Genomic DNA, 11,887 nt, shown 5'->3' with positions numbered 1-11,887 from the left:
TTTTGCCTTTTTTTTTTTTTAATAGATTCTTCGGAAAATACCAATCCTGGGACAGGGGAGGCAGAATGCACTAATATGCATCCGAGGGTTGGTTGGTGGAAGGGACAGGATTATCCGTGAAATTAACTAAGGGAATTAACACGCGTAAGGCTAAATTTCTTAATTCCTCTTTTACTAAAATAAAGAACTAACACCAGTAGAGTGTATTGCCGATTAAAAATCACATGTTGAAGTCCCTAAGGATTCATCGTTCATTCATTAAACCTGTAAGATGCTAGTGAAAGTGAAAGTGTTAGTCGTTCAGCCCTGTCCGACTCTTTGCGACCCCATGGGCTGTATCCCACTAGGCTCCTCTCTCCAAGGGGTTCTCCAGGCAAGAATACTGGAGTGGGTTGCCATTCCCTTCTCCAGGGGATCTTCCCGACCCAGGGATGGAACCCACCTCTCCTACATTGCAGGCGGATTCTTTACTGTAAGTTTGTAGTTCAGTTCAGTTGCTCAGTGGTGTCAGACTCTTTGTGACCCCATGAATCGCAGCATGCCAGGCTTCCCTGTCCATCACCAACTCCCAGAGCTTGCTCAAACTCATGTCCATGGAGTTAGTGATGCCATCCAACCATCTCATCTTCTGTCAGAAGCTAGTAAATGTTGCTGGATGGTCTTGTTCATCCAGGCCCCAGGCAGCCCCAGGCAGTGACATAGAGACTGCAGGAGGTTTGATCCTTGCTCTGCAGGACTCCACCCCAACAGGGGAGACAGTTTATTCAATTGCTGGTCCAGTTCTACATGCCATGAGCTGACAGGCCAGCACTGATGAGAATTACCATCTTTGATCTCCAGGAATGCACAGTATCTGCCAGTAGACAGACACCGCTGGCTCAAATACCATGTGCTCAGCTTTCTAGCACGGACTCAGGAGAGACTGAAGACCACCCCAAGAACTAGTGAGGAGGCTGTCAGAGGGTTCTCCAGAACTCCTGGCAAGAGCTTTCACTTTTGGAAGCTCGGGGGAACCTGTCTGAGGCATCTGAGCCTATCTCTGTGTCTCATTTTTTTGGCCATGCAGGATCCTAGTTCCCTGACCAGGGCTGGAACCCATGCCTCCTGCATTGGAAGTGTGGAGTCTTAACTACTCGACCACCGGGGAAATCCCTGCATCTCTTGTTTTTTAGCAAGGTTCTGTGTGGTTCTCTGAGCCCACCTGTCTTCAGTCTGCGGTTCCTGCTGAAGATTTTAACCAAGAGAACCTTGGAGCTTGAAACTAGTTGGGATACCCAAGAGATTCTACTTTCTGTTTCAGCGTTGACTATTTGTGTCACTTTGGGCAAGTCACTTAATCTTCTCTAGACCTCAGATTCTTCATCTGTAAAATGGGGAGAATTTGACAGAGGCCTTATGAGCCTAAAAGAGAAGATAGCGGAGAAGCTTTGCATCTTTCAGAAGAAGGATGCCACAAGGATTTGGGCTGATGAGATGTCTTCTGTGGGAGGAAACATGAGTACCTTTGGCTAGACTTCCCCAGAGGGAAGACTGCAGGGAAGGAAACCCCAAGTGTTGGGATTGCAGAGGCCCTGGGAGCGTTTATGTTTGCTCTCCGGGCCTCCCCAGTGGTTCTGCCTCTGGGCCCACTGATGGTGTCTCCCCCACAGGTGAATGAGGCATCTGGGGACGGGGATGGGGAGGATGCTGTCGTGATCCTAGAGAAGACGCCTTTCCAGGTGGACCAGGTGGCCCAGCTCCTGAAGGGCAGTCCTGAGCTCCAGCTCCAGTTCTCCAATGATGTCTACAGCACCTATCACCTTTTCCCTCCAAGGCAACTCAGTGGTAAGACAGGAGTGGAGGTGGCTGTCTGCGGGGAGAGTGTGATGGTGGGGAAATAGGGGAACAATGACCACTCCACTACAGATTTACATGTTCCAGTTACAGTGGTCCCCTGTGAAGGAGGAGGGGACGCTTGGCATTCTATGAAGACATTTTTGGTTGTCAGAACTGGGGAGGTAGGGTGTTGCTGGTTCCTAGAGGATGGAGACCAGAGATGCTGCTAAATAACCTACAAAGCACCGGATGGGCCCCCACAACAAAGAAATGGTGGTGGTGTCAAGGCTGAGAAACTCAGCTCCAGCATGATGTGCTTTGGGGCGGGAGTGTGATTCTTAGGAATAATGGTGACTGTCTGTACTTCTTAAACCCTTTATGTTGTACTGGCCACCAGTTTTAAGTATTCTACATGTGTCATTGTATTTAATCTTCAGAACAGCCCTATTTTGGTAGGACTTTACGGAGGAGGAAACTGAAGTTTGGGAAGGTTAAGAAAGCTGTCCAAGATCACACAGCAAATAGGTAGCAGAAAAACTGAGATCTTTAGTTGATCAAGGAGTTGCTTTCACCACATGGCTATGGAATGAGCAGTGTGCTGGGTGCTGTAAGATCAGTTAGTTTCCGGAAGGAACTCACTGTCTAGGGTGGGGAGACAGGAAGTGTAATTGAGGAGGGACTTGAGAAGGGGAGGATTTTGTGAGTTAAGAAGCAGAGATTTTTGGTCATTTATGGTTGCCTGAAACACAAGACCTTGTACTTAGTCCAAATGTGATGTGCGACCAGGCAGGCCTTTCCTGCAGAGGTTGGGGAGGCCAGCCTTTCTTCTTCTGGAGGAAACGGCCTGAGCTGTATTATGGGCAGGCCACCTGATGTGTACAGAGGTAGGGTATCACTTTCGATCTTTTGTAGTTTTATTACACTTGAACTGAGGGGAAAAGAAAAGCAGAGATTTGGGTTTTTTTTTTTTAATGATTTCTTTTTTGGCTGCCTTGGTTGGCATGTGGGAGATCTTAGTTCCCCAACCAGGGATTGAACCAGCGCCTCCTGAAGTATAAACGTGGATGCTTAACCACTGGATCATTAGGGAAGTCCCAGAGATTTGGTTTTGATCATAAGTATTAATACTTTTTAATTTGTTAAGAAGAAGAACTGATTCATTCTAAAAGACCCTGACACTGGGAAAGATTGAAGGTAAAAGGAGAAGGGGGTGACAGAGGATGAGATGGTGAGATCGCATCACCAACTCAATGGACATAAATTTGAGCAAATTCTGGGAGATGGTGGAGGATAGAGGAGCCTGATGTGCTGCAGTCCACAGGGTCACAAAGAGTCCGGCATGACTTAGTGACTGAACAAAAAGAGGAAGAATATTCCATGCCAAAAGCTAGTCATGCTGTGAGCTCTTTTCCTTTCCATGATTAGATTCAGGAGGCAGCTTTGTGGAAAACATGAGGGAGGCTGGTTGACCTTGAAGGTTCCTTCCAACCAGGAAATCCTGGAATCTGCTTTGCAGCACAGGGCAGTCTTCTAATAGCTTTCTTTTTTTGCCCTCTAACATTTAGGAACAGCTTGGCTTTACAGATACCCTGCCACAGTCTTTTGGATAGGCGTAGTGTTTTCTGTACCCCCAAGAAAGGGTGCTGTTATTGTCCTTCAGAAATATATGTGAACACTTGATGTGAGACAAGCAAACCTTTCATCAGTTCAGTTCAGTTCAGTCACTCAGTTGTGTCGGACTCTTTGCGACGCCATGAATTGCAGCACGCCAGGCCTCCCTGTCCATCACCAGCTCCTGGAGTTCACCCAAACTCACATGCATCGAGTCGGTGATGCCATCCAGCCATCTCATCCTCTTTCGTCCCCTTCTCCTCCTGCCCCCAATCCCTCCCAGCATCAGGATCTTTTCCAATGAGTCAACTCTTCGCATGAGGTGGCCAAAGTATTGGAGTTTCAGCCTCACCATCAGTCCTTCCAGTGAACACCCAGGACTGGTCTCCTTTAGGATACACTGGTTGGATCTCCTTGCCAAGGGACTCGCAAGAGTCTTCTCCAGCAGCACAGTTCAAAAGCATCAGTTCTTCGGCACTCAGCCTTCTTCACAGTCCAACTCTCACATCCATACGTGACCACTGGAAAAACCATAGCCTTGACTAGATGGACCTTTGTTGGTGAAGTCATATCTCTGCTTTTTAATATGCTATCTAGGTTGGTCATAACTTTCCTTCCAAGGAGTCTTTTAATTTCATGGCCGCAGTCACCATTTGCAGTGATTTTGGAGCCCAAAAAAATAAAGTCTGACACTGTTTCCACTGTTTCCCCATCTATTTTCCATGAAATGATGGGACCAGATGCCATGATCTTAGTTTTCTGAATGTTGAGCTTTAAGCCAACTTTTTCACTCTCCTCTTTCACTTTCACCAAGAGGCTTTTTAGTTCCTCTTCACTTTCTGCCGTGGAGGCACTTAGCACTTGTGAAATAGTAGCCGCTATGACTGTTCTGACGTGCCAGGCCCTGTCCTGGTGCTGGGGCTCCAGAGATGAGTGACATACCATCTGTGCCCTCTGAGGCCCGTTTGAGGGAGGTGGCTCCCCGAAGTTACTTGAAAAGGGGGAATAATCCTGTCAGAGTGGGGTCACTGCCTGGATGTAGGGAACAGCGGTCCTTGTCAGTTGGAGCCATGTCAGCCTCATTTCCAGTCCCCAGCAACCAGGCCTACACCAAACCCTCAGTAAATGACCTCTGAAGAGTGGATCCCACAGGCCAGCCCACCCTTTTTTTCCCCCTCTGGGGGCCAAGCATTCCACAGCCACCAGGGGGCAGCAAGGCCACAGTGTTCCTGTGGACCGCTCCTCTGGCCTTGGTCCTCTGGCTTTTTAGCCCCACCTCTTGAATCCTGCTGCTGCCGCCAAGTCACTTCAGTCATGTCCGACTCTGTGTGACCTAGTCACCAGCTTATTTCTGAGCTGGCCACCCGCATGATCTTTGACCGCCCGCATGATCTTTTCTGGTATTTCTCCATTCTTTGGCCAGTTTCTTCTAGCCTCAGGATTTGCTGTTTCCTCGCTTATCTCTTCCAGGTTCTCAGCTGACCACAAGAGCCCACCGTGTCCCCCCTCCCCACCCCACCACACACACCCTGTTGCCCTAGGAGAGCACTGGGGGTCGGAGCCCCACCCAGCCAAGCGCCCAGACTTCCCCGTGATGGGGCCAGGGCCAGTAGGTGCTGTGTCTGAGTTTTCCTGTGTAGTGCAGGGGTCAAGGGCTCAGGCACACCCAGGATGGGACCCTGGCTTTGCTCTTTACCAACACGAGGACCTGAGAGTGTCTGTATTCATCCAACAAATTGGGAAGTTGTTGGCCATGTGACATGAAGAGCTGACTTATTAGAAAAGACCCCTGTGCTGGGAAAGATTGAAGGCAAAAGGAGAAGGGGGTGAGGATGAGATGGTCGGATGGCATCACCAACTTAACGGACATGAATGTGAGCAAATCCCGGGAGGTAGTGAAGGTCAGGGAAGCCTGGCGTGCTGCGGTCCACGGGTCACAAAGAGTTGGACACGACTCAGCGACTCAACCACAACTGTGTGCCCGGTGCCAGGTGCGTCCGCGAGGACCTCGGATAGTGTCTCCTTTGGGCTCACACGGGGAAGGCAGACAGCAACCAGGAGACGCACGTCCACATGACCCAAGAACAGGAAAGGGGCTGCTCGGGCCGCAGGCCAGGAACTCTGCGGACATGACCCCCACGCTGGGGCCGGAGCGATGGAAAGGAACCAGCTGTGCAGAGAGCTGGTGAGGGGGCGGGGAGAATGTTCTGGGCTGAGGCCACAGCACTGGGGGAGGAAAGAGGAAGGGGCGGGGAAGCCGCTGTTTCAGGAGCCTGGTGGGTGGGTGCTGACCAAGGTGTGTGAACCGAGATGAGGCTGAGGAAGTCGCTGCAGTTATTTTCTTGTTAAATTAGGTTAGCACCTGAACCTACGTCAGGATAAGACAGGAAGGGGCATTGTAAAGTTTTTTAACCTCTACCCACAGTGAGAGGATAAATTTTACATTTTGACCCAGCCCAGGGAAATAAATATCCGTGAATTGAAGGGAAAGAAAAAGCTCACAAAGCAACACCTTTACATCGTGCGACATGCTCTAGTATACTCATCTTTATTCCAGTCTCGTCTGTTTCCTTTTTTTTTTTTAAATACTGGTCTTAACCTCCAAGTTAATTTAATCACCACTATTGTGGTTTATGACTCACTGGGATAAGGTATATAAAGCCTTTAGCACAGTGGCATATGGTGTGTATTCACAAATGTTTGTCATCTTTTATTGTTATTTTCCCACCTCTAAAATTACATGAGCCTTAAGTGGAGCAATATATGTAACATATGGAGAAATGCCTGGCTCTGACCACGGGTGTGTTTCCTTTGTTCCCCCGTGGCCACGTGGCCAGTGTGAGGACCGAGCGGGCCAGGTGGCTGGGTCCAGGCAGGTAGAGGCGGGGTCCCCTCCTGCTCTTGCTCTCACGCTCTCGCACGCATGGCTGGTCAATGGAGCCCTTTCATTGAGAGCTGTGTTTCCTTACCTGGGGAAGAAGGGGCAGACAGTAGGGAGAGGGGTGTGACTCAGAAATCCGGACTGCCTCAAAGAAGGCCATTGTTTTTCTGCTGTTAGAGCAGGGGCGGGGATCTCAGGTTCAGGGCAAAAGGCTTCTGTGAGTGAGGGAGGCCGGGCCACGGAGAGAGGGATCCCGGGAATCGCATCATCTCGTGGCTGTAGGGAACTCCCAGAACTCTAGCCTGTGTGCTCAGTCGTGTCCAACTCTTTGCAACCCCGTGGACTGTAGTCCACCAGACTCCTCTGTTCATGGGATTTCCCAGGCAAGAATACTGGAGTGGGTTGCCATTTCCTCCTCCAGGCGATCTTCCCGACCCAGGGATTGAACCTGTGTCTCTTGCATCTCTTGTACTGGTGGGCGGATTCTTTACAACTGGCTCTACCTGGGAAGCCCCAGGAACTCTTAGCTACTGGCCTGGTGTTCCTCCTGTGCCCTGTGCAGAGGCAAAACCCAGGCTCTGGAGAAGGAGCACGTTAAAAGGCCAACCACTCCTGGAAGAGTTTTCCAGGCAGCATAGAAGAAAACTAGAAATAGTCCAGATAGCAACTGACAATAGAGTCTGTAAGTAAATCCTGCATGGACGACTTCTCCATCCAGTGAACACTGAGGAGCTGCGGCTACATACACTCTTCCTGAAGGATGACTTCCCCGCCGCAACCACCCCGCCACCTCCACCCCTCCACCCCCACCCACCTCCAGCGCCCCCATTCCCCCTGCCACCCAGAGGGCAAGACAGAAAGAATGAGTTGCAAGATTCCGATTAGATAAGGTTGAAAAACAAGCAGAACGAAACAATACACTGCTTAGGAATGCACACAGGCCTCATGAAACTAGGAAGATAAAAAAAGAAATGATCAACCCCTAATTCAGCAAATGATTATCCCTGTTGGGGGTGATGCAGAGTTCAGGTATTATTTGTTTCTAGGGCTGTGTGCTCCATAAGCGGATGTTCCTTTAGGTCTTTAAATGGAATATAGATTTATGGACATATACATATATTAAATATTGGTGTACTTAGGGACTGAATAACTCTTAACATCTGTACATATGAGAGTTGGACTGTAAAGAAGGTTGAGCCCCGAAGAATTGATATTCTCAAATTGTGGTGCTGGAGGAGACTCTTGAGAGTCCCTTGGACTACAAAGAGATCAAACCAGTCAATCCTAAAGGATAGCAACCCTGAATATTCATTGGAAGGACTGATGATGAAGCTGAAACTCCAGTTCTTTGGCCACCTGATGCAAAGAGTTGACTCACTGGAAAAGACCCTAATGCTGGGGAAGATTGAGGGCAGGAGGAGAAGGGGACAACAGAGAAAGAGATGGTTAGGTAGACTCAATGGACATGAGTTTGAGCAAACTCCAGGAGATAGTGAAGAACAGGGAAGCCTGGCGTGCTGTAATCCATGGGGTCACAGAGTTGGACACCACTTAGCGTGACTGAACAACATCAAATGTATATGTATGTGTATATGTATACATATATGTGAACATGAAGTATTTGTATATGTGTATATACACATGTTAATATGTGCTGTATATTTCCCAATTAAAAATTAAAAGCTGGCAGGCCCTTAGAGAAACTGACAATATACCCTGCTACATTATAGGCCTCTCCCCTCGTTCTCCAGTTTGGTTTCTAGTCACTCTTGCTGAAAGTCAAAGTGTTTGACTAAGGCCCCTTCCTCTCTCCCGGTTTGGGGCACCAGTAGACTTCCGGTTCTGCTCCCCTTCTTCTCCTGCGGACGAGGGAGCCCTGTGGTGTGCGGTGCCCACTCGGGGCCGATGCAGGCAGGCAGAGGGGGATCGCATGTGGTCCTCCTGCCAGGAGGACAGAGCTGGCACCAGGCTCCGTGGGTCCACTCCAGCACAGACTGGCACTGGCCTCTCACCCATCCCTTCGGGTGTCCTTGGCGGCCCTCCCAGCCCAGCTGAGCCAAAGGACAAGTGCTGTCTGAATAATGACCCGCGGAGGAAGCCTGGCCAGACAGGTCTCGGCTGGCCAGTCCGGAGCAGGGTGTGGAAGGGCGCCAGCCTCATCAGTACGAGAAATAGCCCAGGCTCAGGGCCAGTGGGCACCTCCAGGCCAGGTCACGGAATTGCTCTGAGATTCAGTTTCTCTGAATCAAAGTCCACATCAGGGGGCTTCTATGTCACAGGAGCTTGGAGAACCATCATTTCTCAGCTTTGAATAGAACACAGAGGAGATATTATTCATGTGGTTCTTAAAGCACCTCGGGGCTTCCTGGGTGGTGCTAGTGGTAAAGAACCTGCCTGCCAATGCAGGAGACGTAGAGATGTGGGTTTGATCCCTGGGAAGATCCCCTGGAGAAGAAAATGGCAACCTACTCCAGTATTCTTGCCTGGAGAATCCCATGGACAGAGGAGCCTGGAGGGCTGTAGTCCATGGGGTCGCAAAGAGTCAGACACGACTGAAGCGACTTAGCACAGACGGTTGTTAAAGTAGCACAGGTCATCAGAATTTCGAATTTCGAATGCAGAGTTTGGACCTACTAAATAAGAACTTCAGGAGTAGGCTGGGGCATTTAACAAAGTCACGCAGTCACATGGTCAGATAATCAAATGGCGCTGAGGCTTATCTGGATAGACAGGCTCTAATACCACTCTCCCCCACCCTGGTTCTGCCTTCCAGAAGTGACTACCATTAAGACAATTTCTGGGATTTAGTGCTTCTAGTGGTTTCTTCCAGACACATAATTGAACAATATGCTTATGCAGCTCTTCCTTGATTTATCAGATTTTGACATTATTGGTTTCCCGTGGTGGAAGATGGAAGCCTCCTTTATATTTTCCTCACCCCTCTCCCTCCTTCTCCCAGTTTTTGATATTTACATTATTATTTTCAAGTTGTTGTTGTTTTTTAATTGCCTTTGGAATCCTAAATGTACTGAAATCTTTAGTCCTTATTCCACATACTCTGGGCTTCCCTGGTAGCTCAGCTGGTAAAGAATCCTCCTGTAATGCAGGAGACCCCAGTTCGATTCCTGGGTTGGGAAGTTCCCCTGGAGAACAGATTGGCTGCCCACTCCAGTATTCTTGGGCTTCCCTGGTGGCTCAGCTGGTAAAGAGTTCGCCTCCAATGTGGGAGACCTGGGTTTATCCCTGGGTTGGGAAGATCCCCTGGAGAAGGGAAAGGCTACCCACTGCAGTATTCTGGCCTGGAGAGTTCCATGGACTGTATATAGTCCATGTCACAAAGAGTCAGACACAACTGAGTGACTTTCACTTCCACATACTCTAAGTTGTATCACTCTGTCAGGGGAAATATCGAAAAGCCTTCCCTTCCCTTCCCGGCACTTCTATCCTTTGCTGTCTGTCAGCTTCTCTGTCAGCTGTACTTGTATTTTCCAGGCAATCCCGAGACATGGAGGCAAACCACTTAAAACCATCCGGTTTTTAACTTTCAGTATAGTATTCAGTTGGGCTTCCCTGGTGGCTCAGACAGTAAAGAATCTGCCTACAATGTGGGAGACCTGGGTTCCATCCGTGGATGGGGAAGATACCCTGGAGAGAGAAATGGCTACCCTCTCCAGTATTCTTACCTGAAGAATTCCACAGATAGAGAAGCCCAGCAAGCTACATGCAGAAGGAAATGGCAACCCACTCCAGTATTCTTGCCTGGAAAATCCCATGGATAGAGGAGCCTGGGGGCCTATAGTCCATGGGGTCGCAAAGAGTCGGACACGACTGAGCGACTAACACTTTCATTTTCATAGTATTCATTTATGTGAGATTTGTGACACTTTATAATAAAACAGACTCTGTGGTAGATGGTGGTGCCCAGCTGTAGGCTAAGATAACTGTTCTGAGCATGTTTGGGGTAAGCTAGACTGAGCACGATGCTCGGTAGGTTAGGTGTTGCAAATGCGTTTTCAACTTATGATGGCTTTATCTGCATGTAACCCCATCGTAAGGTGAGGAGGATCTGTACTCTGTTTTTGAAAGTACCTAGCCATTTAATTTAATAATCTGTTGAATGGTATTTCCTTTTTTCTTTCTGGAAGTTTTGTTTCTGGAACGCTTTTTCCTGGCTTCAGTCTGGAGACCTAGTTCTTGAGGCATGCCTCAGACTCATAACAGACTTGCCTCCACAGCTTCCCTGGGTTAGAGCCAGTGTCTGTCTTCTGGGTGCTGTGTCTTTTTCATTTTTGTTTTACTCTGGTTTAGCTGAAGTGCAGTCCTTGTTTACTTAAAAAAAAATTGTTTTGGGGGGAGTGTAGCTGATCTACACTGTTGTGTTAGTTTCAGGCGTACAGCAGAGTGAAATCAGTTGTCCGTATCCGGATCTCCACTCGTTTTTAGATTCTTTTCCCGTGTGGTCATTACAGAGTGTGAAGTAGAGTCCCCGGTACTGCACAGCAGGTCCTTAGTGGTTCTCTCTCTATCTGGTGGTGTGTATATGTCAGTAGAGTCCCCGGTACTGCACAGCAGGTCCTTAGTGGTTATCTCTCTATCTGGTGGTGTGTATATGTCAGTAGAGTCCCCGGTACTGCACAGCAGGTCCTTAGTGGTTCTCTCTCTATCTGGTGGTGTGTATATGTCAGTAGAGTCCCCGGTACTGCACAGCAGGTCCTTAGTGGTTATCTCTCTATCTGGTGGTGTGTATATGTCAGTAGAGTCCCCGGTACTGCACAGCAGGTCCTTAGTGGTTCTCTCTCTATCTGGTGGTGTGTATATGTCAGTAGAGTCCCCGGTACTGCACAGCAGGTCCTTAGTGGTTATCTCTCTATCTGGTGGTGTGTATATGTCAGTAGAGTCCCCGGTACTGCACAGCAGGTCCTTAGTGGTTCTCTCTCTATCTGGTGGTGTGTATATGTCAGTAGAGTCCCCGGTACTGCACAGCAGGTCCTTAGTGGTTCTCTCTCTATCTGGTGGTGTGTATATGTCAGTAGAGTCCCCGGTACTGCACAGCAGGTCCTTAGTGGTTATCTCTCTATCTGGTGGTGTGTATATGTCAGTAGAGTTCCCGGTACTGCACAGCAGGTCCTTAGTGGTTATCTCTCTATCTGGTGGTGTGTATATGTCAGCCCCGGTCTTCCAGTTTATCCCCCCTACCCTCACCCCCTGGTTTGTTTGTTCCCTACATCTGTGACTCTATTTCTGTTTTGTAGGTAAGTTCATTTGTATCCTTTTTTAAGATTCCACATATAACTGATGTCATCTGTGACTTACTTCACTCAATATGGTAATTTCTAGGTCCATTCATGTTGCTGCAAATTATATTATTTTGTTCTTTTTTAGAAAATGCATTCTGAAGTACTTTCTCAGAAAGAATAAATGGGAGGAAAACTTTTGAGTCTTTTGTTTTGCCCTCACTTTTAATTGATGATTCGACTGAGTACAGTATTTGAATTTATTTCCCCTGCAAACATCAGATGCGTTAATCTCTTGTCTTATAGCATCCATCATTGCTAATAGGATACCCCATGGATTGTTGCC

The 11,887-nt window shown here is 48.5% G+C and overlaps 1 protein-coding gene across 5 annotated transcripts in view; it reads left to right on the top strand.

The window, feature by feature from the left end:
• DCPS (decapping enzyme, scavenger) overlaps window positions 1-11,887 on the top strand; it is a 41,407-nt gene that overhangs the window by 288 nt on the left and 29,232 nt on the right. For 4 of the 5 annotated variants that reach the window (XM_086383755.1, XM_086383757.1, XM_086383753.1 and 1 more), the window contains exon 2: window positions 1,650-1,824. In XM_086383755.1, coding sequence (XP_086239881.1) covers window positions 1,650-1,824 — 175 coding nt within the window. Of the gene's footprint in view, window positions 1-13; window positions 473-1,649; window positions 1,825-11,887 lie in introns of those variants that run through there. The other variant, XM_086383754.1, reaches the window with a different exon arrangement.

This window comes from Bos grunniens, chromosome 29, assembly GCF_055505025.1.
Source record: "Bos grunniens cultivar Pamir isolate PY7600 chromosome 29, Bosgru_T2T1.0, whole genome shotgun sequence".
NCBI lineage: Eukaryota > Metazoa > Chordata > Mammalia > Artiodactyla > Bovidae > Bos > Bos grunniens.
The sequence above is the reverse complement of the archived record's forward strand: the minus strand, read 5'-3'. Positions and strand labels throughout refer to the sequence as shown.